Genomic DNA, 26,037 nt, shown 5'->3' on the forward strand with positions numbered 1-26,037 from the left:
CTTGGTTGCTTCCCCTGCACATGATGCCAGTTCTACCTCTTGCACCCCATTAGTCAAAGCTGCTTGGATGCAAGTAACAGAAACCAGCTGGAGTGAGGCTTAGTAAGGAAATAGGGCTGGTGGGTTGATTCAAAGGACACAGAGCATCTCACGGAGCCCACAGTAGCCAGGCTGTGTGGCCAGGCTTCTGGAAGGACTTGCCTAACTCCAGGAGGTCTTTCCAGAGTCCCGTTTCCTTTCGGGGTCGCCCTCTGTGGCGCCCTCCTCTGGCTCCGCTCTAGACTCACTAGATTTCTCCATCAACTGGTGGAGTGTGTTCGTCCTGGTCCCACTGACGTGGCACTGGAGGTGGCAGCCACCTGATAGTGCATGGAGGGGAGGGGACCAACCTGTGTGTAGGTGTGTCGGTGGGGATCGGAGGACGCAGCTCCGAGAGGAGGAGCAGGAGGATGGCCTCACCGGTCAGCTAACGAAAATCGCCTTTTAAAACATTGTAAAGGACTTGCCAAAAAATCAGAACAGTTAAGGCAAAGGGAAGAAAGCCACATTCAGTCCTGCGTCTCTGTCACATCTGACCCGAGACTGTCTGTGTGTGGTACGAGTCCTTCTGCTCCCATGTGAGGAGCTGCGTCCTAGCACGTACCAGGCAACGGGGGGGCTCTGGCCTGTGTGTGCTGCTCACTGAGCCTGTCCCTGGTGACACACGCTCTTCCTCGTCACGGCAGCGCCCAGCCACGGACACCTGCTTTGTGCTTCGGTCACTCGCTGACTCGGTCCCCTCTCGGTGGTCTCCGGGAAGACAGGATGCAGACCAGGCTTTTTCCTTCAGGGCTCTACCTCTTTAGTTTCTGTAATGACCAGGGAAGGACCAAATGGACACTCCATTTCCCCTGAATGCCTGCGTAAGGGAAGAAAGGGCCACTTGGTAGTGGTCCTCTCCCTTTTGTGTCTTATATTCTACCTTTTAAAATTAGTCCTTTTGAAGTTTGTATAAGACAAGTGGATGCTCGATGTCATTAATTAATATAAAGAAACAATACCTCTTAATTAACAATACCATTAATTAATATAAAGAAACAATACCTCTTAATTAACAATACCATTAATTAATATAAAGAAACAATACCTCTTATGAGCAGAGAGACTTATTTTCCCTGTAAGTTTGTTTAGAAAGTTGCTGGAGGAGTCCATCCCTCAACAGTCTCCTCTTAAATGCCTACTGATTGGCTAACTGTCAGCACCTATCCCAGGCCATAGGACATGGGGGAAGATTCAATGCAATTGAGTGAATCCATGTTGGAGACCTACTAAGCGCTCTGGGACCCCAGTGGGGATACAACACTGACCCCCAAGGTCCACGGTTCTTTGTTTTTCATTCAGTCATTTATTCATCCAACCAATGGCAGTTGAATAATAGGAGGGGTGAGACAGAAAGGAAGAGAGAACAGCACTACAGGGTAGCGAGTCCCATGGTAGAGACACGGAGGCAGTGCCCGAGAAGAAGGGTGATGACCTGATTTTTCTCTCACTGGAAAAGAGAAGGATTCTCAGAGGCCACAGGCTAGGACTCTGTCTTCCCAGTTAGAAGGCTCAGAGACGCCAACTGTACACACCAACAAAACACAGGGAGGTCATGGAGCAATCAGTGCAGGATTTAGGACATCTGTGTTAAGATAAGCTGGGGCACCATGTTCAGGGGGTTAGGGACATGGCAGGTTCCATCTGAGTTCATACATCAGTGGTGATCACTAGGGCAGGAGGGGGACAAACAAATGGGCTCCCGTGAGAGGAGCTTTGAGCTAACTCAAGGTCAAACCTGCACAGGAGTAATTTATGTGGAGTCCTAGGGTTGGATTTTTTAATGTACAGCCCGTTTTCTGTGACAGTACCTGATCACCTGATCATCATTATTTTGGTTGGTTGCTTTTAGGTACTTCTTATGAAAATAAAAGCACTGAATCATTTTCCAATGGCAATCCCACCCCCTACTCCTGACAAGTACCTGCATAATATCATCTGGATGGAAAATAAAGATGTCCTCATTGAGTTCTTCAAGGTAAAGCTTCTGTCTGGCTCGGGCTTGATGCAAATGTTGAATATTTCCGCCATTTTTTGTACCATCTAATGTACAGAAAAGCACATCCAAAGGGAAATCCTATAGTGGCCAATCCAAGGAGAAGCAGATGAGGCCCAGCAAAGCTAGGGGCAGACAGCTTGTGGGACTAGGGGGCAAAGACGGTTTTTCACAATGGTTCATGTTCCCCACCCAGATGGGCCATCTGTGTTTCCTGATTATTATCAATGGCATTCTATTTTGTTACCTAGAGTGCTGGACTTCCAGATGCGAATTCTGGAAGAAACCTATTTTTATACCAAGCATCTCACATTTAAATGACTGTAGAGGCCAGGCAGATAATATAAAGGTAAAACCAAGGGGGTGGAACGCAGGAGGGAACATGAGGACTGTGGCGCTTTCCAGAGCCCATCCTCTTCCTACAGGAATTTGGACCCCTTCAATAAACAGCTACTGAATATCCTGGAATGCTTCTCTCGGGTTTCCATTTAGCTATCCCTTCATCTGTAAAGGTCTCACTGAACAACCACGACGAGGTCCTGTGGCCTTTCTGCACTGTTCCATGGTACCATGGTACCCTGCCTCTGTCTCCTTTGACATAATCACCACATCCATTGGCATCTACCCAACCTAACCAAAGACCTTCTGGCCGCAGGGAATATGTTTATGTTACCATTATAGCCCAAGCCCCAAATGAAGGCTAAAAAAATGTTTTTCTTCATTAATTTACTAATCCATCCCATAAAGCATTTATTGAGTGCTTATATCATTTGTTATGTTAGGTCCTGATCACAAAGTCTAGAGTTTGTTTGCTTATCTCTTTATTTCTAAAATAAAGACATAGTTCTTCATGTTAAAATTAAGAAACCAAGAATACAGTTTGTGTTTTTATGTTACTTAAGAACGACTCTAACTTTAGAATTTTACTTCTTTCTAGGAAAGTAGACTATGAACATTTTGCGTTGACTTTTTCTCTCTCTTGTTTTTTCTTTTCTTTCAGGAAAGAACCAAACTTGCTTATTTCGATTACGGAGATGTCATTTGTAGAGAAGGGGAAATGCCACAAGGAATCTACTTGATAATTTCAGGAATGGCAAGTGTAAGGAGCTATTCATTCTTTTTCTTTTTAAAATATTTATTTTTTTTGGTTGTAGTTGGACACAGTATCTTCATTTATTTTTATGTGGAGCTAAGGATGGAACCCAGGGCCTCACACGTGCAAGGTGAGCACTCCACCGCTGAGCCACAACCCCAGCCCCAGGAGCTACTGATTCTTAAGACATGTTTTGAAATGTATAATTATAACAAAAGGAGAAACTTAGGAACTGAAAACATTGAGTTTTTGTCAGAACCTCTCTTCCAAATGAGCCTTGTTGGCTGGGTGATGGCGGTGGCTGAGCTGATGTCACACTCTGCATCTGAGAGTGTGAACTGTTTGACAAAGGGCCTCGTGTCCATGCCTGCTTCCTCTCAGCAGTCCTGGGAGCAGGCGGTCACGTGTGGGACGTGCAGACAAGGAGACCAGGACTTAAGTCGCACACCTAACACAGGTGGGAATTCAAGCCGGAGCCCCTGCAGCTCCAGTGTTTAAGTATCTGACCTTCTTCTAAGTAGTTTGGTTCATTCATTCAACAAATATTTACCTGGTTACTACCGTGGAGCAGGCGCTGTCCACCCCAGGCACAGGATGGACAAGGCAAACACCTCTGCCTTTGCCAAGCTCTTTGCTGGTGGAGAAACAGAAGGAGATGGGCAATGAACAAAGTAGAACATGCCCAGGGTGCTGTGTCCTAATCCAAAATGCTTGGGACCTGAAGGGCTTTGGATTTTGGATCTTTCTCAGATCTTGGAACATTTAAAAAGGCCATTATGTATCATGGCATATCTTGGAGATGAGACCCGCATCTAGACATGAAGTCAGCTTATGTTTTGTGCACACCTTGCACACCTAGGCTGAAGGTGGTTTTAGATAAACACTTTTAGTGCACTCCCGTTTTGACTGTGACATGTGAAATTTTTCGCTTAAGGGGCATGTCAATGCTCCAAAAGAAGATTCAGATTTTGGATTTCAGATTTGTAGGTTAGGGATGCTCACCCAGTAAGATGTCAGAGGTGCTGGAGAAAGGAGGTTAGTTGTGATTTCAAAAGGTGGTTGGAAAGGTGGTATATAATGTTATACCATTTAATCCTTATAAGAATCCTATTTTTCTTTTCTTTCCTTTGGGGGTGTGGATGGGTACCAGGGATTGAACTCAGGGGCACTCGACCACTGGGCCACATCCCCAGCCCTACTTTGTATTTTTTAATTTAGAGACAGGGTCTCACTGAGTTGCTTAGCACCTCGCTTTTGCTAAGGCTGGCTTCGAATTCACCATCCTCCTGCCTCAGCCTCCTGAGCTGCTGGGATCACAGGTGTGCATCTCTGCACCTTGCTTCTTTTTTAATATGAGAAGAATCTCTGCTCTTGGAGTTGAGATGTGAAAGGAACCAGGACTCTTGTGAAGGTGAATTCTTCCTTCACTTTTGACTGATTCACACAGAACCTTCGCCTTCCTTTGGACTAACCAAGGCTTCATTAAAGGTGTTGATTTTCTGCTCTCCTTTGCAGCTGCATAGCTCGTCTCCTACCTTTGGGATAGACAGTAGCCTGAAGCCTGATAAAGGGTCCAAAACCATGTTCACAGAGTACTGTACCAGCGGGGACGTGCTGGGGGAGCTGAGCTGCCTGCTGAAGCGCGAGATGGAATACACTGCCGTCTGCGAAACCACGCTACAGGTCAGGCCGTCAGTCTGCAGAGGGTGTCCATCATCCTGGGGGCCCAGGAATAGCTGCAAGAAGGCAGATTCCAAGCCTCCCCTGCCAGGCTGTGCGGGGCTCTGCTGTGTCCTGGTTGTGGGTCTCCTTGGGTCCTGTTTCCATGTTTATTCACTAGAGAGAAGGCCTGCCCCTTGCTGTTCTGAGGGGTGGGAAATGCAGATTGAGCTGGCACGAGTAGGTGCTCAGTAAATGGCGCCATTCAGAGAGCAGTGTTTCTGAAGAATTTTAGTTTGCTTTAAAATGTCCTTTCTTCCATTTTTTTTTTAAACCTGTCAAATAAAAAGCGATCTGTTCATCAAAGGCCAGCCCGAGCCTCCAGTAGATGTGGAGAATTCAGATAGCGAGGAGCCAGAGCACCTGCCACCGTGAGCTTCCCATCTACGGGGGCTGTTAGGTGCAGCAGAGCGGGATCTGGTCTTAGGGGTGTGAGGAGCAGAAGGGAATATTGCCTTATAAACTTGATACCACTTCCCTTCTGGAAGGGGGCAGAGGCATGAATTTAGTCACAGGGCTGAATGATTTCTTTCCATCCCTTGACTTGAATTCTGGAAGTGTGCTCTGCATTCAGGTAAGCAGTTTGCCTCTGGAAACACATGCTGTGAATGAGTTGGTAAAATTGAATTTACCAACTGTAACATTCAGATAAGTTCATAGGACTTCAGTTCCCAAATCTTGGACTCATGAACCATATTCTTCTATGTATCCATTGAGGGGCATGTCCCTGCTCTGTTAGTAAGTCTGGATCTTTAATTCAGCCATACAATTAATCATGTTGTACATGGCCAATGACTTTTCACAACACAGACATTTTTAAATGGCAGCGTATCACAGTTGTGTGAGTTGACAGGGAGTTTTTCTGAGAAGATGGAGATTGAGTCCGGGGGCGTCTTGTTGGACGATGCTCTTGTAGCTTAGCTTCGAGTCTGTGTTGTTGCAGGCCTTCTTCATCTCCCTGGAGGACCTATATGAAGGCTTCGATGTCTTCTGGCCATCCCTGGAATATAAAATCTGGCTGAAGCTGGCTCTCAATACTGCCTCTCAGTACTTTGAATCGAGTCTCGCTGATGAGGTAAGCTGCATGGTTGAATGTGGACGAATTTTTAGGTACTGCAGCTCTCACAAAATGTATTTCATGGTGTCCAAAGACAGAAGGCAGGTTGTGTCTGATCTCCCACAGTGGGATTGCTAGCATTGGAACCACTCTCTTCCTCACGGCGAGTTCTCCCAGGCCACCTGCAGTCCTTCCTTCCAGAAGGACAGTAGATTCAGAAGGTGTGAAAAGGGTACATCCCTTGGCCAAGCGCACCATGAACTGGCCAGAGTTAATGAACACTAGTCTGGTACTTTTTAACGGGTCACTCTATCTACGTTAACATAGACCTCCTGGCTTTTCAAATGTGTGTTGAGGTGACGAAACCTCTTCCATGAACCATTCTTCCAAAGAGCAGTAAGAACTGTTCTTCCAAAGGTCAGAAGAACTTTTCTGTCTGCCAAGAGGTCCCCCGCAGCACCCGAGATGGGCGTGACCTGTTAGGAACCAAGCAGCCTACCTGCCCACACCTCTATCCTGTTTTGGTGAAGAACTTTCTATCGAATTTCTTTGATCTGTTCCTATATAAATAAACCGGGTGCGGGCTCTGTTCTTTGTTAGAAGCTGTACCCGTCTGGTCACCGTGGCCTGTCGCTGCCCCCACTCTGGACCTATATTTCTGCACCCTGTGGTTATTTTGTAGTACTACTTTTCTAGCTTTTATTCCTCAGCCAGCCCATCCTCCAGAGGGGAACCCTTTCCCTTGCCCACACGGGCCGTGGGCGGGAATGAAGACTGGTCTTTGTGCAACTAGAATCCAACAGGGCACGGTTGGCCACCCGGCTGCAGCTGCTGGAGAGCTCCTAGGGCAGGGCTGGACAACCACATCCAAGGACCCAAGACAAGAGCACGAAGCCTTCTACTCTGGAGGGGTTGGAGGCCATTCTGATGGCTGAATAAATCTGTGGCTACCAGGGTCCCCAGGCCTTCTGACACCCTCGAAGAACTCAGATCTGTGAATTCATTTTCTTCTTGATATCAAGTGTCAGCTCACATGATTGATGGAAAAAATGTGATTTTATCATAGGACTTAAGGTTTCAGAAGTGTGTGATGCTCAATCACGCTTACGTGGAGACTTTATCAAGCTACAATGAAATGACTATCGATAACGTGGCCATGAAGTTTGTCATCATCGTGTTCGGCAGCGTAATTGATAGCAAGACGGAGGAACCATATTTGGCACCTTGCATCATTCCTAAAACCTGTGAGCAGGTAAGGGGTGCCATTCCTCAAGAGCCAGTTGCTGTTCATGGTGCCCATAAGTGGCTTTAAAACCCAAATGATGATTAATTAATTAGTAGCTAGTAGAGAGGGTTTCAAATGCTTCTAACATCAAGAAAGGACAAACATTTGAGGTCATGGATACGCCAGTTACTCTGGTCTGACCATTTCACATTGTATGCGTGTATTGAAATGTCACACAGTAACCCCACAAACGTGCATAATTATGATGTGTCAATTAAAAGTTAAAAGATATATAAAACTTTTAAAAGATATTGAAAGAAAATAAATTCAATAAATGAAATAAGAACAAACAAATAAACCTCAACCAACCTCAAAAAAAAATCCAACCTCGGAAGGCCCTGCACTTCTCACGGGCCCTCAGCCGAGCAGTGTGTCCCCAGGGCCTCCTCTGCTCTGTGGGGGGGCCTTCACAGGCTGTGCTGCATCCCATGGCTGGAACCCGCCTGTTCTCTGCTGGCCAGGCCCAGCCGTGTGTGGGAGGATGGGTTCAGTGCGGCTTCGGCATGTGCTCTGCGGTGTCCTCCCTGGTGGACCGAGATGGTGGGGAGGAGCTGGACCCTTTGCTGTCCTGTCTGGGGTCCTAGGTGCCTCTTGAGAGTAGGCCCTGGGCCTCTGGCCTGGTCATTCGGTGCCTGTGTAGTTAAGGATGGGGAAAATGTGAACACTCAGGGCACAAGGGGCCTAGGAAAGGTCGAAGCCACCTGCTGCTGGACCCCTGGGGGGTGGGAGGGTGGAGCCCACCACTGAGGAGGACCAGAGGCCTTGAGAGAGCTGACATCTTCTTCATCTGGTAGTAAGTTTCTTCTCTTTGGTAGAGAACTTTTCTGTCTGTTGAAACTATGAAAGATTAATAATTTCAACAATTCAGAGGATCAAGGTAATTGAAAAGAAAAAAAATATATTTTAAATATATATATATATATTTATAATCAAAATAGAATTTAAAAAATATATTTTTTTAAAAAAATACTTTTTCAGTACTGGGGGATTGGCCACAGGGCCTCTTACAAGCTAGGCAAGTGCTCTGTCACTGAGCCACAGTCTCAGTCCCCTCCCTTCAGTTGGATTTTGAGCCAGGGTCTGGCTGAGTTGCCCCGCTGGCCGCCAGCTCCCCATCCTGCTTCAGCCTCCTGAGTGGAGGGATCACGGCTCACCCCGGGCCTGGCTTGAATGTTTGTAATGGAAAGTGGAAATCTCTTTAGCTTTTCAACAAAGGGTGGGTACAAGAGGGGGGGCAACTGCCTACCATCCTGTTTGTTAAGAGTCAGGTAAATTTGGATTTAAATCTTAACCCAGCCAGAGGGGTGGAGGGAAGCACAGGAAGTGCCTGACCCCTGCCTGACCCTGGGTTCCTCCTCAGGGTAGGGTGGCGGCCCTGTCCCTTGGCTAGGGTGAGGGTTAAAGAGATGAGACAACAGATAGCGTTTAGAAATGAGAGCTGCTGTCATTACTAGTCCATGACTTGCGTCTGGAAGGCAGGTTTTGTGGCCTGTGGAGCCAAAGCCCTCTAGAGGGCTGGCATCCTGGGGAGGCTGGGCTTGAGCCCTGCTCTCCACCGTCTCAGTAAAAGCCCTTCATTGTTTGCTGGGGATTCCCAGACCAGCCCCAAGTAAGGTGTGGAAAGTTCCTCTCTGGTTTTTACAAGTACTCATAAAGACAATCAGCTGGTCTAAGACTTCTTGAAACAACATCAAAGGAGATTCCAAGTTAAAGAGACAGAGGTTAGGCTAGAGACCCAGCCCTAGGTTCTGGCCGATTCTTATGGGGGGAAAGTTGGGAAGCAGCCATCCTAGGCTTCAAAGATGCTCTTTTGCATGATTTTTACTTTTTTTCCTTTAGATTCAGGGAACTGCAGATGTAAGCAAGCTGTTGGTCATCCAAGCATCTGAGCCGACCAAAAGTGATGGTAACACCAATGTCGTGGGTAAGTGAGAATCTTTCCTGTGGTAGGAGAGTCGTGGTGAAGGGACGTGGAGAACTCATTCGATCCCGAGGAGGCAATTTGAGAGGACGTCCTGTGGGTTTTCAGTAGGCCCATCCTCGGGCCCACTCGGGGAGGCCGCAATGTTTCAGGGAGATGCTGTAATCCTCCTTCCCATCTCTCCCTCCATACTCTCAACAGGGGAGAGTGGTTTCTGGGCTGGGCTGGGTGTCTGTCCTGGTAGGCTGGAGCCACGTGGTGCAGCTGTGGGTGGTGGAGGAAGAGGAGGGCAGACTCTCCCACGTGGGCCCGGGAGTCGGGAAGGGGGTGCTCCTGTCAGCTGAAGGCAGTATGGAACCTGACCCACACCCCTCGAGTTCTCTGACCCACAGACTTGCGTGAGGTGCTCTTACCCCGTCACCTTGTATGTGCAGTCACTAGATGGCCATCAGCAGCACCTGCGTGGACTGTGCTGCTGAGGACCAGCTAGGCAGGACTGTTCCAGGAAAACTCACGCAAGGTCTCCCCCACGCTCAGCACCTGCCTTACCAAGTCCCTGCCAGCACCCTCCCCGCTGTCCCAGCACGGACACAGAGCCACCCGTTCACACTCATTTTGTACTGGTTCACGTCAGTGATACACGACACTAAGATTCATTTTGCCACAGTTATACATACACGATATGCTCCAATTCAGTCCCCAGTACTTAGTCCCCCTCCCCCCTCCTCCTGCTCCCTTTCCCTACTCTGCTGATCTTTCTGTGGCAGTCATCCTCATTTGTAACACTGATGGGCACCATCCCAGTGTGTAGAACTCGTGAGACCTGCTAAATTAATAGTATGCAATTCTTAGGGAAACCCTCCAAATTAAGAATTTACTGTCTTCAAATTATGTGCAAAAAGTGAGATTTTATTAAAATGTTTCTAGGTCACTATTTCTCATTTGCATTGTTCTTGTAAGATGCAGCCCCACTGCGTGCTGTGCACTAAGTTGGTGAGGAGGAGAGGCAGGCATTAAATAAGTCTTTGTCATTTTCCCTCAGCAACAATTTGAACCTCAGGCACTCCTATGGCTCACATTCCATCCCTTGTTCTGGGGTCACAGGTAGCACTGTGTTGTAGGGAAGCCCCTCTGCATCTGGGTCGACTGTCCAAGTTGGCCCTGAGATGACCGTTATTACCCTGTCCTGCCCTGCTGCTTCAGAGCCACTTAGGAACACGGTGGTCTGTGGCAAGGTGGCTGGGGACTCAGGGCTTACTATTGGCCCCCTTGGGGTACCCTGAGGGCGACTGAGTCGAATCAGAAAGCAGGGAACAGGCCCTGTGGTTCTTGGGCCTGAGGCCTCCTACTTCCACTAGGCCCTTTGGAATCTTTTTTTTTGGGGGGGGGTGGGGTACCGGGGATTGAACCCAGGGGCACTGGCCTACTGAGCCATATCCTCAGCTCTATTTTGTATTTTATTCAGAGAAAGGGTCTCACTGAGTTGCTTAGTGACTTGCCATTGCTGAGGCTGGCTTTGAACTCGTGATCCTTCTGCCTCAGCCTACGGAGCTACTGGGATTATAGGCGTGTGCACTGTGCCTGGCTTGGAATCATTTTTATTCAAAGGGAAACACACTACTCTGTATTCCTTAGTGGGTTTGAGTGAAAAGTTCCACATGGTGAGCCTGTGGATGGGATCTAGCCAGTACACTGTGTCGGACCCACACACATATTTTCTTAAACATTTTAAAATTAGTTGCCACATGAGAACACGTAGAAAGAAGTCTCGCCTTTTTAAAATGCAGATTTTGAGTTTTTTTTTCCCCCTGCAATACGAGATCTGCCGACACTCAGCCCTCATTCCTGTGTGACAATTAGCGAGAAAGTACCAGCTGTCCTCTGTAGAGGGGACAGATGCTCCTCATCTGCCGCAGTCCACAATGCTCCCTCCTGCCTTTACCCAGCACACTTCAGTGTTTGTGAGACCTACCTTATCATTGGGTTTTTGTCAGCCTGTGTGCTGGGCTTTTGCAAGCCTCTTACAAACCTCTGAGGGAAGAAAGTGAAGAGCCCATTTGGAAGGGAGAATGAAAGGGGTGAGGGAGGCTTATAGGAGAAAGCAGATCTATACTTTGAATATTCTTCTGCTGTCTTTACTCTTAAATTCCTAATGCATTTTTTTTTTCCTGTTCAATGCATGCACTTGGTTCACCTTAGTCAACACTGGTCTTCGAACGACCAAGAAAGAATACAACTGGAAGAGAAAAGATATGGTAATGAACTTGGCACTCTGAAAAGGTTTTTCTTTTTGCATTAAACTGCAGAGCAAAGGTAAACTGTGAGGTCAAGGAGCAATGTGCAGGTGTTGAGGAAAGAGGCCCCTTGCTGCAGCTCATTAATTTGGACAAATCGAGATAAAGCTCATCTGGATTACTTAAAAATTAAAATTATAGAGTATTTATGAAATAAATAATTTTTCCACCCCATTTCCCCTTCCTTGATCTCTTCCCTTGGTATTAAGTTAAAAAGTGAGGCTCTCTGGGATCAGGTTGGAGCTGGGACATTAGTGTCAGGGTGCCCATGCTCCTCCTGCCTTTGGACTCTGCACTCTCTTGGATGTAGGGCACTGGGCCAGGGTGTGTGGCTGCATACTGACCTTGGGCATCTGCCTACGGTTTTGCTGAAAGATCTTTTAACTCTTAGGTTATTTAAAGTGTTTTATATTAAAGTGAACATTATGGAGTAGGATGGCGAATTTGCATGAATTTTTAAAATGGAAAGTCCTGTATTTTTGGCCCCCACATCTTTTTCTACGTTCCTCAGCAATCATGGCTAGTTTAGGAAAGACTGAGGAGTGCTGGAAACCAGGGCTAGAGCTGGGGAGGGAAGGGAGCTTGTCACGATGGACCGGGACAGAGCAGAGACGAGTCTGGTGGGTGGGCGCTGCCTGCAATGCTATGGCTCTAGGGTCTCTGCTAGCCCCCCAGCAGAGCCCATCTGCCTGTGTTTGGGCAGAGTGGAGATGCAGTAGCTCTGATGGGGCAGCAGGTGCTGGGCCAATGTAGAGTGGGGCCAGGTAGGCGACAGTGCTGAGCTTCAGGGACCTTCAGTGCCCTATCTCCTGCCAGTCTCTAAGCCAGACGTCAGGTCACCCCAAATAAACATGCATCTATCATGCAACTGCAGCTTTAAGAGCAGGCCTGTGGCCCACCCCATCCCCACCAGATAGCCACCTTAAGACCCTTCTAAGAAAAATTTTGGTCCTACTCCTGTCATTTCTGATCCTCAAGGTGGTTTGCAGTGTATTTGTTGGGGGAGGGAAAGGTGCATTGATCAGGGTCATGGTCAGTGGTTCTTCAAACAAAGCAACTTGGTTCTTTCTATGCAGCCCTCCTGAAGTCATCCTCTCCTTTCTCTTTAAGGGACTTTACTTCACAGGTGGAAATCTAACTGAGAGCCAAGTAATTGAGCTCATCTGTTACTCTCTTTTCCAGGCCCAATTATTAAAAGCAAAAATAAAAACCAAAAACTCTCATTCCACCAATGAACGAAACCAAGTTTCCAGTGCTGTGCAGCCAACCATACATTAAAAGGAACTTAACTTTCATAACACGCCTCTTTTCCTGAAGCACACCTTTTGACAGACTGATAGAATTAACGTAGAACCTCCTTCCAGTGCAGAGATGCACATGCAATTAATTACAATGCATTACTCAAAGTCAGATGTTTTAAGGGGGAATGCTCCAGGTATTAAAAAGGGAACTGTTCAGTAAGTTTTCTGGTTCCACTTAGCAGGTCAGACGTTTTCCCTGAAATGTTCATAGTCTAATATTTTACTTTTGACCTTCTTTTGTAGCAGGACACTAGGTACCAGTTTCGAAAAGGGCATTGACACAGATGTGATGTGTGGAGTCCGGTTAAAGGCTGCGCTGCTGTCCTGGTTCGAGTGCTGAAGGATTACCTGACAAGGATTTTCTTAGAAACCGCTGAAACAGCTCACTGCTGGATCTCTTCTGTAAGCAGTGGATGGACCGCTGTAAAAACCAGTTCTCAGTAGTTGTATAGTGTACGTGACTTGTTCAGAATTCTTCAGGATAGTGTAAGGTACTTTAAAACTTATGGCCTACCAAACGACACCCTTCTTCTAGCAGAGAGTAAGTTATCAAATGTGTTGTACAATTAATGTATTACTGTCTAAGGCATTAAGACCTGCAAGTTTTATTTGTGAAATTACTATAATTAATGCCTCCTGATATTTTTCAAAATCCAGTTACTCTCCCCTCCCCAGTCTGGGGAACACTGAAAAGTGGACCGTGATCCAGTCTTGGTCACGGAAAGCAAAGTTGAGGAGTTAACATTCCTACGTTCCCAGTCCTGTTGGTTGTCACTTTTCATTCTATTTTTAAAAGTTAAATAAAGTTGCACGTTGTGGTTGACTTTTTATGATGTTTTAGAATCCATTATGCGTTCTCATCTCAGTGAGACTTTGAAGATCACATGATACCTAGGGAAGTCATAGCAGAGGTGAGAATAGAAGGAAAGGAGAACCTTGCCTTTGGCGTTCCTGTGGGGGTCGGGGTGGGGCTGCTGGTGGGAAGCCCTGCAGGAGCACCACCCACAACCCACAGGGGGACAGGGCTGCTGCTGCTGCTGCCTGAGCGTCAGCATGGAGGCTCCTGAAGAGCCTCCTCCTTCCTCCCTGGCCTTTCCCTCTCCTGGCCACAAAGCACCTGTAACACCCGGCCTTCCCTTTGCTTCTCAGGAGGAGGGTAAGGCTCTGACGTTCTGTCAGGAAGGGACCCCTCCCGGGCCAGACTGCCACGTGGCCAGAGCTGTCTCCGGGCTCATCCTGAGGTGACCTGGCACCTGACCTTGCTACCCTTAACACAGTCAGGTGCTCTTCTTCAGGTCTGGGAGGGCAGTGGGCGCCGTAGTGCCCACCGGGCTCGGCATCACCATCACCGGGCTGTTAACAATGGAGTTGTGGCCATCTGAGGTGTCGGTCTTTGGGAGTGGGCCCTGGGCTCAGCATTTTGATGGGCTCCTCAGACGCCTTAGTGCATACTGAAACTCGGGGTCCACAAAGGTAGGCGGAGGGCATGGGGTGGAAAACAGACGCGTGCTGTCCAACTCTGCTGGTAGAACATGTTATCTCTACTATGCGGGGCATATTTGTATCTCACAGGCAAAGAGCGAATCACGTGCCCGTTTCTGACCCAACCAGTAACAAAAGGGTGATAATGATCTTTTAACCAGTTAATACATCCTTGTCCTTCAAACCAGAATCAAAGTTGCTCTGCAATTTGCACGACTTCAGAGATGGAGTCAAAATGGACATCTAAGGGAGTAAATGACTGACGGTTCACTGCGCCCAGGAATTGGCAGCTTGAGTGGCCATTCTGACCTGGCCATTGTTGCTGGTGTACCTCCTCCAAGCTTCTCTGCAGATCTCCATCCTTCCTGTGGAAGTTGAAGGTGAGACCAGACTTTTGACATGATCAGTTACACATTTATCACTTAGAAGGCCATCAGCCCACACATCTCATGATTCTTGAGAAGTCACGTGAACTGCCTCTCCAATTCCTTGTTTCTAACATAGCTGTGATGATCATGTTAATTCATTTTCAATGAATAAATTCTTGGATACACAATAGAACTTTTTCTATTTTCAATAAGGGAACTCTTATCTTTCCTGTCTGATAGTGTATTTAAAGTGTACCTGGGCTCACTTCTGCCCTAAAAATGCATATTCGTTATGGAATATTTTATATTTGCAAAGGAACACTTGCAGTGTCATGGTTTCAAGCTGTTTAGTGAAAGTACCAGCACGTGATTTGAGGGTACATGACTCTTTTGCTTGGGCTCTTCCAGCATTTTTAAATGGCATCAAAGTGTGGAGAAGAGACAGCTGAATGGAACACCAAGGTTCGGATGCCTGAGTGGTGAGGAGCAATAGGTTTCCTGAGGTTGGGGAAAAAGTTGAAGGATGTGATTCTGTTTGCTTATTCAATGGCAAATGAATGTCAGACGATTAACTTTAAGAGTCTGAGTAATATTGGAGATTCAGACTCTGCACTGTCAGAAAAGAAAGCTGAAGCCAGACTCTCTGAAGAAGGCAGACGTCAAAGGGAGGGGAGCAATGAGGAACCTAAGCTAGAGAGCCACAGGCCCGGGGCAGTCAGAGTCACCAGTTCTTAGCAGAGGCCGGCACTCCCCAGAATATTGAGCAACTTGGGATTTTCACCTACGTGTCAAACATTCTTAGTGTCACTCAAGTTTTACATGCAGAGAAATCAAGCATGGTCCTCAAGGTAGACTTTAAGCCCATCCATTCCATTTAGGCTGAGGTTATGGTCCTTGTACTGGGACATTTACCTCAAACAGAACTCTAGGACCCGAGTGAGAAACACGAAGGGACAGAGTGGGCCACAATGTGTGTGGAAACCATAGGCCCCTCAGCCCCCAGCTGTCCTCCACTGTCTTTGGTGAACATACTCATGGGAAGCCTCTGCCCTTCGGGGCTTGAGTCCAAAATAACACTTCAGAACACAACAACACAATGAGAATTCTCTCATCCAGTTCCAACAAAGGATTTTATTTTTTGATCCCCCAAAAGCAAAATTTAGAAAACAGCAACCCACTGCAAGGACAGTCCATGATAGACATTCTCACCCACCTCCCTTCAGTGAGCCCTCCCACACGCACATCATCAACCAAGAGCAGCCCGACGTGTGGGAACACTCTGTGGAGGGCACCTGGCACTTGTCTCGCTCACACCCACAGGGACATCCCTGGCAGGCAAAGATCTTCTCTGCAGGCTCCCCACCCTCTTTCTTTCTTTTTTTTTTAAATTAGTATTTATGTTTTAGTTTTCGGCGTTTGTATGTGGTGCTGAGGATCGAGCCTGGGCCGCACGCATGCCAGGCGAGCGTGCTACCGCTTGAGCCACATCCCCAGTCCTCCCCACCCTCTTTCTGAAAAGTATTTTTTAGTTGTCAGTGGACCTTTATTTTTACGTGGTGCTGAGAATTGAACCAGTGCCTCACACATGCGAGACCAGGGCTCCACCACTGAGCCCCAGCCCCAGCCCCAGCCCCTGCAGTCTCCCTTTTTGAAAGAAATTGATTGAAAAAAAAAAAAAAAAAAATTTTAACAGCAAAATATAGATGCCTCTCCTTGTCTTCCCACTTCAATGATCTACTAGAAAAGTACAGAATTGAAAAGTTTTGCCCCCAAGTTGTGATCAAAACACTGAATATTAAAGAATGTCTGGGTTACTTCAAGTTCCGGGCCATACACTGAGACAGTTACAGAGGACGTTGAGCGTCCATTCTAACACTCCCCAAATGGGTGACAGGCGAAAATCAGATCAACACAGCTACACACGTTAGTCATCCTGCGAAGGCATGAAGCAAGCTTCCTCAACAACCAACCACCAGTAATACTGAACACAAACCCCGCGGAGAACCAACCAGATCTGAGTCTCAAACACGGAACCTATTTCAGAGAGCTGGGACGTGTGAGCAGAACACTGCTGGTGAAGGCACAGAGTAGGGTCCCGAGGGGTGTTAGTGCCACGTCACTGAAGAAGCCAGAAGCAGAGCGACCCACGACCGCACCGTGATCACACTGGATGTCCCTGGGGAGCTGCCGCAGGAGCCGCAGCTGCAGCCCGAGCGGAGAGAGCCTCAAGGCTGGGGAGTGTAGCGGAGGTACTTCTTGCCAGACGGCAGCTCTTTGGTGAAGACTCCTTTAGGGAACAGTGCTTTGGCCTCCTCTTCAGGGATGGTGGGCAGGACCATCACACTCTCTCCATCCTGTCGAGAGCCATTGGAAATGGTGAGAAGCAGCCTCACAGTAATGCTGAAGGTCTGTGGCAGGACCCTGGGAGGGCAGCGCGGGCCGACAGGCGCCCTCAGTACCCTGCTGCCCTCGGAGGAATTCTGTGTTTGCAGTGGCTCTTTGACCCTTTTGTGAGGGAAGCATTTCCCATCGAGGGCAGTCCTGTCTTAAACCCACCAGTGGCCTGCCACACCCCATGGGATGGACCTGGCCTGATCCCTGCTCTAGCCCCCTGCCCCCTCCTGTCCCTCCCACTGCTCCCAGACTGCTCTTCCCTCACTCTGGATGCCTGTCACCCACCTGCTTCATGTCCTCCCCATGGTGGCCAACTCAAAGCCAGCTCTCCTCCCCCACCCTTGGCAGCACCGGTCGTCACGGCTCACAGGCCACAGACCTGTCTACTGCTGTGCCCGCCCGCTTTTCTGCTCACCGCTAGCTCCCCAGTGCTCACTGCCTGGACCTGATAAATGTGCTTCACTAATGGATATAGAATTTACAATGATTTGCCTGTCAGAAAAAATAAAACCTGGCATCCAAGGCAGCATATTATAAAAACTGTAGTGACATGAAGATAATTTTGGGATATTATCCATGTCCAAAATAGTTGCAGATATCTTCAGTGTTTTAGGAATAAGTTTCAGAGCCTTCTACATAGGTTTTAAAGATGGAAGCTTAAGGGAAATGAAATGCTTACTACATGAATACACCAACCCCCCCCTCCCAATCCTGTTGAGTCTCCCCATCTGAAATGCTTGGGGACGGAAGTATTTCAGATTTTGGAATATTTTTATGAGCTTTATTGCCTGATGATTCCTAACTCAAAAATTTGAAATCTAAAATGTACCATGTCCTTAAGAAGTTCCAGACTTGGGGGCATTTTGGATTGAGGATGCTCAACTTGTTAAAAAAAAGAAAGAAAGAAATCACCATAACCAATTAATTTGTCCAAATTATCTAAAAGTCAGAAAGCGACTAGGGAGTTTATGTATGACAACATATGAAAGGTGGAAAGACCGCGTGGCAAATCTTATCAAACTCAGCCACGAAGAAAAACCCTTGACAGTGCATGGAACTGGAAACAGAGCCCTGGGCCACGCAGACCCGAGCCCTGCTCAGGCCTTCCAGGCAAGTCGGGGGTCTGCCTTGGAACAGCTTTACCTTCCAATCAACTGGGGTGGCGACCCTCTTTTCTGCTGTCAGCTGGAGAGAGGTGACTACTCGGAGAATCTCATCAAAGTTCCTGCCAGTGGTGGCTGGGTAGAGGATAGAAAGCTTCAATTTCTTATCAGGACCAAAAACAAACACCTGCAAAGCACAGAAAGGCGCATAAATACGAAGAGTTCTTTCAGTGCTTTTGATTATTCAAGCCACCTAGAAAGCTCTGCAGTCGGTAAAAGTGCTCAGGCATGTCAAAACAAAAACAGAAACAAAGCTTCTGTATACCAAACTGCCATCTCTTTTCTTCTCCATGTTATTGTTCCAAACTTAGAGAAGGAAATTGTATTTGGCTCTGGCTATCCCAGGAAGAACCAATCTGCACATTTAATTCAGAAAAGGCCCTGGGAGGTCTATGCCAAAATCAGGGGTGAATACCAGGAAATAATACTAATGGTCGTACATTTGTGCAGATGGGATTGGGCTTGCTCCCTAGTGGATAGAGGACAGACAAATAAGGATTAAAAACACTGAGGGAGGATATGGCCCCCAACTTTAAAGATAGAGCCGTCAGGAGGGCTATAAAAACATTCCTTAATTCCAGATGACATCTTAGGACAAACTACTTGTTAGTCTGTGGATTTCCAAGAGCTATGTAATGGGCAGTTTAACAATTTAGGTGAGTATTTTGGCCACTTGCATTAGCATCTCATAATTGATACACAGCGATTTCGTAGTTGTGGACGTTCCTGTTTCCTCCAGTGGGCCTGAGCATGTAGATGGATGTGTGGCTGTCACTAAACTCACCACACGAGCGGTCACAGGCATGCCCTTTTCGTCCTTCTCTGCTGGGTCCAGCATTCCCAACTGGATGGCGAGGTCCCGATTCTTATCATCAATGATGGGAAAGGGTAGCTTTTCTGTGGGCTCCTCACCATTGTAAGCGTTGATATCCTGGAAGGCAGAGGAAAGGGGGCAGAGAATTCTAAACCTGACACACAATGAATTTCATCAGTTAATGGCCATGATCTTGCAAGGCAGGGAAAGTAAGCTTAATTTTCTCCAAGCAAGTTTAATATGATGATGAATGAATAAACAGTTCTTGTTCCAATTATTCAGACAGGAATAACAGCAGAGTATAAGGCCAAAGCCCTTTTTCTGCCCAATTCTCTTAAATTCTGCATGCTTTTATGCTTTGAGAAGGCAGTTCAGCTTTAAAAGGCTTAGATTCCAATAGAAGGGAACTCTAGAACACTACAAAGAACACCAGAAACAATGGAATCATTCACAGCAAACATCCAGAAATGATGTCACATGTAAAGAGAATTCTATGTTTCTGGTCCCCACCTAAAAGCCCCGTGACTTAGGTATCAGGCTACAAGACAGATATTGAGAGATGAGCGTGTATGTCACAAAACTTAAAAAGAAACACAGAATGGACAAGCAAAAGGTAAAGCATTTTAAGTCTGAACTAGAGGAAAGAGACGGACGCACCTCCCTCTCCCTAGGAAAACTTCATTCATGTCTTCTTTTCTATCCCTCAGGCTTCTGGAGGAAAGTTCAGTTGCATTATTTGATGGAGCTGAGAGGGCACTCAAGTGGGCCGAGCAGCCCAGTGACAGAGCTGGGATACAGGTAAGTACCACATGGCTCAGCCTCAAAGGGACCTACACAAGGTGGCAGCAACTGACATCCTCACAGCATAGCTGAGCTGCAGAGGCTCCAAGGAAGGGGCAGACTTCTAACTGGGCCCTTGGAGGAGGAGTTAGGTTCTCCACTGGGAAAGGCAGGCATTCTAGGACGGAGAGAACTATGAATGGGACTTGGAGGCAGCTTTGCACACAAGCTAGTGCAGGAGGGTGAAGAACTGAGCTGGGTAGATTTAAGAAGTAAAGAGAACGAGGACTTGAAATTGGGGAGAGAGCGGTGTGCACCCGTCTGCAATCCCTGCTGAGATCAGCCTGGTCAACTTAGTGAGGTCCTTTCTTGAAATAAAAATAAAACGAGCTGGGAGTATACCTCAGCATAGAGCAACTGCCTCCTTGCATGCAGAGGCCCTGGGCTCAACCCCCAGTACCAAAAATAAGAGTCTATTTACAATTCATGTGGAGCCTTAAAAGTAAAACAGGTCATGGCACAGCAGGTACAAAACCTTTTTGCATTTCTCAACAAAGACAGGATAAAACTAATGAGCTCTGAAATGGGTGACAACAGATTTTGACATATTTCTTAATTTTATTACCTGAACTCTGATGCCTATCAAGTCACCACAACTAAGGAATAACCAGTGTGGCTTCGTGTTGGAGGCACCTGGAGGTTTCTTACATAACCAGTTCTATGCCAGAGTCTTGGCCTAATTTCTTATTCAATTACAACTGTGAAGTTCACCAGAAGTAATGAACCTGGGTGTGCTCCTACACTTTACAAGGCCTTATACAACTGTCTGTTGCTTAACGATTGCCCCTTGCATAAAAGGCAGCACGCACATCATACCCCTGGACACTGAAGAACACAACATGTTTTGGCTTTATCCTATACAAGATCTGGCCAGGTCCACTCTTCACCATTTAGTACCAAAGAGAACATCAGTTTGAAGTTCAAATCCCACTAGCACCATTTTCTAGCTAAGCAGTCTTGGGTAAATGTTTCCAAAATTGCCTGTGAGAAACCTTAAGAAACACTGGTTATTCACTGCCAAATAAAGAATGAAACAAACAAACAAAAAAACCACCTAAAGGAAGATAATTGCCCTCTTTCTTCCTGAATATGTTTCTTCTGATCTTAAACTTTTCAGATTGACTGGTGTGATCTGGCCACGGGATACAGCCCTGGTGAGCACTCACAAGTCGTCAGGGTGTCCTTGACTTAGTCCTACACACTCGTCAGAGCCTCGCACACAGGAAAGCTCTCCTCAAAGGGAGCTGCTATTACTTAGCAGCACATTTAGCAAAGTCCTTAAAATGCCTTCAAGTTCTATTTAGATGACCAAATTTTATGTCCCAAGTAAACACTTCTGCTGCAAGCAGACAATTTCCTCAGTTCATTCATTCAACAAACACCGCCTGACTGCCTGAGCTGCACCGAGTCTGGGGCTCTGTTTCAGGGGTGGACAAAACAGGAGTCCACCCCTGCTGGGCTCCACTCCAGTGGGAAGGAATGAGTCAATAAAAGAGCAAAGCACAGAGTGTTCTAGTTGGTCACAAGTACTGAGGAGAAGGGAGAGGGAGAGTGAGTTGTAATTACAGACAAGGAGGACTAAGGAAGGTTTTAACGGGGGTGCCCTTTGAGTTGAGGCCCCCAAAGTCAAGCTGCTTAAATATATCTGCAGAGCAAGTCTTCCCAACACAAATCTGAATAGATTTTGCAACTGGAGCCAGCAAATTTGTGGTTAAATCAGACAAGTGGTGTGAAAAAAATAAGAGGAATTAAGAATGGCTCCTGGATTTTTGGCCTGAGTAACTACAAAAATGTAGTTGCCATTAGCTAAGAGGAGTAAGACCCTGGGTTGAAGAATGGGGCCATTTTGAGAGGTGCTCAGCTTGAGATGACCGGACAGCCCACGGAGATGCCAAGTGGCTTTACCCTCCTGGAAGCAACGAGAGATGAAACCTGAGAATCACCAAGGGAAAGAGTTCAGATGTTAGAAGTGGCCCAAGGAAGAAGCTCGGGGCAACTTCAGCAGACATTAAGGGCCGGGAGATGAAAAGAATCAGACTCGTTCCGAGGGGCAGAACAGTGATGAGGCATCCCACAAGCCAGGAGGGGACTCATTTCAGGACACAGGATGATGGGCTGGGCTGGATGCTACTGGTAATCACCACTAGCTGACCCAGAACCACTGGATTTAGAAATGTCGAGGTCACTGTGACATCCAAGTCAGATTTTCAAATAACCAGTTTGAACCTGAGATTCACTTGTATCTTTACCTCAAAACCAAGCTACATGATACAATTTACTCGACACCAGCCTCTATTTCTCTCATTGAACAATCAACACAGAAGACTTTTAAAACCTCTGGTCACCAAGAAGTATGTGGGGCTTTCTCCCCACTAACAACCAATCAATTCTGCCTCTGACACATGCTGGGTGACCTCTAACTCAACTCAGTTTTGAAACTATGTGTACCTGGAGACAGCATCGTATGCCACAAGCTGAGGACTCAGTCCCACAAGATTGCTCCCTTCCTCCAATGCCAACTGCAAGTTCCAGGTTGCTGCACCTGTGCTTCTGACTTATGGGCTGTAAATTGTGGCCTATGACCCAATCTTTTCGTTTATTTTGCTAGGGTAGCTCACAGAACTCAGGGGTACCTTCACACTTACTGACTTACTAAAAAGGCTATTATAAAGGACACAGAGGGATAGCTGCATAGGGTGAGGACGGGGGAGCCCATGCTGTCCCCAGGCACACCCTCCAGCTGCTATTCTGCAGCTCCTGGAACCCAGTCATTTTTGGTTCTTATGCAAGCTTCATTACACAGGCAGGGTTGGTTAAATCGCTGGCCATGGGTGATGTCTCAACCTTCAGACCTTCCCCTCCCTAGAGGAGGGGCAGAAAGTCCCAATCCTCTAATCCTGCCTGGCTCTTTCCAAAGATCAGCTCTAGTTTGAAGTTACCAAGGGGCCTGGCAGCCATCTGCCAACTTGTTAACATACAAAAAGACACTTATCAACTGATGAGGCCAAGAATTTTAGGAGTTGTTTGGAAGGACAAAAGAGGGCCAGATCTACATTTCAAACATCACAGAACTATACCTTGCTCCAGGCAAGATGGTCCTCCACGCTGTCTATGGAGAGGGCGATCAACTTAACATTCTTCTTGGCAAACTCTGGTGCCAGCTTTGCAGCTCTGCCAAGCTCGGTGGTACACACAGGGGTGAAGTCCCGGGGGTGGGAGAAGAGAATGCCCCATCTGAAAGGAAGAAGAGGTCACCACTGAGTGAAGCGTCAAACACTGTGCAGCGCAAGAAGCCACACAGCATCCGGGTTAAACCAGGCCCCTCCATTCTTTCTTCTTTAAAAGAATGTTATGAAGACATTTGCTTTTAAACCTTTTGGTTGAGAAATACTTTCCAATCCCAGCTCCAGAAAAGACTCTACTGACTGCTCAGTTCAATCAAATATTCGGGGTGTTCCCTTCTTTAATAACTGCGGAGCCACCCTGACTCTTTCGGCTAGTAAAATCTGTGCTAATTAAATCAAGTGGCTTTTTTTTTTTCTAGCATAGATGTTGACATTCAGCTCCCCAAATGCCCCAAATCCAAGCAGATGCCTGACTGCATTAATAAAAAAGATTATGTAATCTAAAACAAATAGGCTTCTATCCTCCATTTACAAGTAAAATTAAGGTTGACATCTGGTTTCTTCAAAGAGTGGATACAAACTCTTGTAAAGCTACTTTACTGATCCAAGCTAACCTCCCCAAAGCTTGGCAAGTTTCTTGGGCATCAAGAACAGAACAGACGAGGGTACCTCCTTCCCACCTCCACCTGCCACTCAACTCCCAAAGCTTCAGGGGAGGAAAAGGCCTCCAAACAGGATGAAGGCAAGCTGGGGAAGGAGCAATACTTACTGTAGAGGTGAGAGGTGTGTGGCATGTTTAGTTTTTAATAATAGGCAATAATCTAGCTATGAGTAACATCCAGGCCTTAGATTTAATGAAAGGATCAGATGAGAAATAAGAAAAAGACTTTAGAATTTGTGAAAAACTGAACAGGGAGATTCTTCCCTTACTGTCAAAGGGGTAATGAGTTAGAAAGTAGAAGTCTTTTTTCCATTGTGAGTTTGCTGACTCATGGTGGGGAACTGGTTTTAAGTCACTTCATTAAAAGACCCTCCATCTTCTTGGCCTGCCTTCCCCTAATACTTTACTGCCCTGTTGCTGCTCTTAATTCAAGAGTAATTCAGTTACATTATCCCATTTCCTTCCTTCCTCATTTTCAAAACACAAAAGGTTTCCCCCTTTAAGAGAATGTACCAGAAAGACCCTGGTAAAGATGTTTTGTTCAGTGAAGATGTGCTATGAAGAAGCTGCCTCGAGCACACACAGAAGTGACAATGCTCTGTAAACTCCCAGAGCACAGAACTGAAAAGCCCTTTGTTTCCGAATTTCAGGGTGGGTTAATTTATTTTTTTTTCTCCAAGAAACACCTGGATCAGAAATTGGCAGTCTGACCTGAGATCAAATACAGAATGGCCTTTGGAAAGGCTAATCTCAATAATATGAAGGCCTAAAACTTCTTTTCCAGGCAGGGCTGGCACTGCCATGCCTGACCCTAGGCAGACTTGTGTATCTGTTTGTAGACGCAATATATTTTCCTCGTCTTCCTATTTGTGGCTCCCCAAAAAGATAACCCTTTTAATCAAAACCAGAGGCCATTAAGAGATCACAAACAATCAGAAAAGTATGGAAGGCTTAAACAAGGGACATAACTGTTGCTACAGTAAATATGAATATGCTTTAATATGTATCTCTAATCCATACAAAATTAAGAGTTCTGGTGAGATTTTGTTTCATGGGGTGTGGGAAGGAACACACTGGAAAGAGATGAATACCTATACTTGGAGTTTGAACTGGCCATGGTCTATTTTTAAAGTTCTCTTCTGCTGCAAGGTCACCCCTTTTCTAGCCTAACCCTTTATTTTCTGAATATTTCCTCTAATCAGAAAGCGGAGAAGGTACTTAAGAGGTTGAAAGCTGTTGGGAGGGCCTGTTGTGTAAGAATCTTTCCCAGGTTCTCTCTACAGGCCTGACCAATTATTGATTCCTTCCATAAGCTTCTCTGTCACTCTGCACATATATGCATGGACATTGGATACAAAAGGGACACAAATCCAGGAGGAATTTTCCAGCCTGGGAGCAGGGGTATAAAAGGGTCAATAAAACTCCAAAACTAAATAGAATCAGACTCGTCTGGAATGTTTCTGATTGAAACCAAACAACTCACACTTTGCTGATTCAGGAGCTGTAAAAAAGGGTGGCATCAGTTTATTCCTAGGTATTATGATGACAGAATGCCAGGCCAGATCATGGGTCAATCTGGCCAGCGAGGCCATGTGCTGGCCAAAGGGGGAGGGGACTACTGGGAAACAAAAGGGCCTCCGGGTGGGGAGTTACCGCGTCCTGGCACCTCTGTGGCTACTTCCCTCCAAGTGTTGCAAGTTCTGGAATGAAGGACACACGTACACACTGCACGGTCTTGGTTCCTCCGAAAGCTGTTACCAAATCATATCTTGGCCATCGAAGGGAGGCCCTGAACAAAAACTCTTTCAGCCAGCCGGCGGTTTTAAATTTTACGCTGTGTCCAGAAATCTGCCAACACCACTGCGCGAGCAGAACCCTCAGATAACCCGGGCCGTGTCCTCCCACCTGGGCCTTGGGCACCCACCTCCCCCAGGAAGCAAATTCCAGGACAGAGGAACGGAGGTCAGTGGGACCCGCCACTAGTCCCGGGAAGTGACCGCCGGGTCCCTTCCCCGCGGTCCCTCCTCGGGCCACGTTGCTCGCCCAATTCACTACACCTCCAGGGCCAGCACCCGCCGAGGCCCCGGTCTCCCCCTCCCCTGGCGAGCCGGGGCCCAGCGACCGCGCAGGACCGCGGGCCGCGGCGGCAGCAGCGCTGGCAGGTGCCGCGCAGGGGACACGCCGCGGCAGGCACGTGCGGGGACCGGTGCGGTGGGCGGCGCGCAGGGGGCCGCGCGGGCGCAGGACGGAGGCGAAACCGGGAAGCGCCGCCTCGGAGCCCCGGCCGCACGGAGGCCGGGGCAGGGCTGCGGGTGGCCACTTACGAGTCTCCCAGGAAGTCGTGGAAACGGATGCGTCCGATCGTGGTATTGGCCTCGAAGTTGGGAGCTTCGTCCCCGAGAAGGAGCCCTCCGGGCATGGCGGCAACGGTGACGAGAGGACGAAC

The 26,037-nt window shown here is 47.3% G+C and overlaps 2 protein-coding genes across 2 annotated transcripts in view; one reads left to right on the plus strand and one right to left on the minus strand.

The window, feature by feature from the left end:
• The window catches only part of Slc9c2 (solute carrier family 9 member C2 (putative)), a 56,252-nt gene extending 42,685 nt beyond the window's left edge, over positions 1-13,567 (plus strand). The window contains exons 20-27 of the mRNA XM_048810025.1: positions 1,931-2,056; positions 3,075-3,173; positions 4,683-4,850; positions 5,830-5,961; positions 7,010-7,195; positions 9,068-9,152; positions 11,349-11,404; positions 12,988-13,567. Coding sequence (XP_048665982.1) covers positions 1,931-2,056; positions 3,075-3,173; positions 4,683-4,850; positions 5,830-5,961; positions 7,010-7,195; positions 9,068-9,152; positions 11,349-11,404; positions 12,988-13,023 — 888 coding nt within the window. The 3' untranslated portion in view covers positions 13,024-13,567. The remainder of the gene's footprint in view (positions 1-1,930; positions 2,057-3,074; positions 3,174-4,682; positions 4,851-5,829; positions 5,962-7,009; positions 7,196-9,067; positions 9,153-11,348; positions 11,405-12,987) is intronic.
• Positions 13,568-15,705: 2,138 nt separating this feature from the next.
• Prdx6 (peroxiredoxin 6) overlaps positions 15,706-26,037 on the minus strand; it is a 10,351-nt gene continuing 19 nt past the window's right edge. The window contains exons 1-5 of the mRNA XM_015491803.2: positions 25,916-26,037; positions 22,883-23,039; positions 18,936-19,082; positions 18,132-18,278; positions 15,706-16,948 (exon numbers count right to left, since the gene is read on the minus strand). The exon at positions 25,916-26,037 is cut by the window's right edge and continues 19 nt beyond it. Coding sequence (XP_015347289.1) covers positions 16,820-16,948; positions 18,132-18,278; positions 18,936-19,082; positions 22,883-23,039; positions 25,916-26,010 — 675 coding nt within the window. The 5' untranslated portion in view covers positions 26,011-26,037 and the 3' untranslated portion in view covers positions 15,706-16,819. The remainder of the gene's footprint in view (positions 16,949-18,131; positions 18,279-18,935; positions 19,083-22,882; positions 23,040-25,915) is intronic.

This window comes from Marmota marmota, unplaced genomic scaffold (genome assembly GCF_001458135.2).
Source record: "Marmota marmota marmota unplaced genomic scaffold, marMar, whole genome shotgun sequence".
Classification (NCBI taxonomy): domain Eukaryota; kingdom Metazoa; phylum Chordata; class Mammalia; order Rodentia; family Sciuridae; genus Marmota; species Marmota marmota.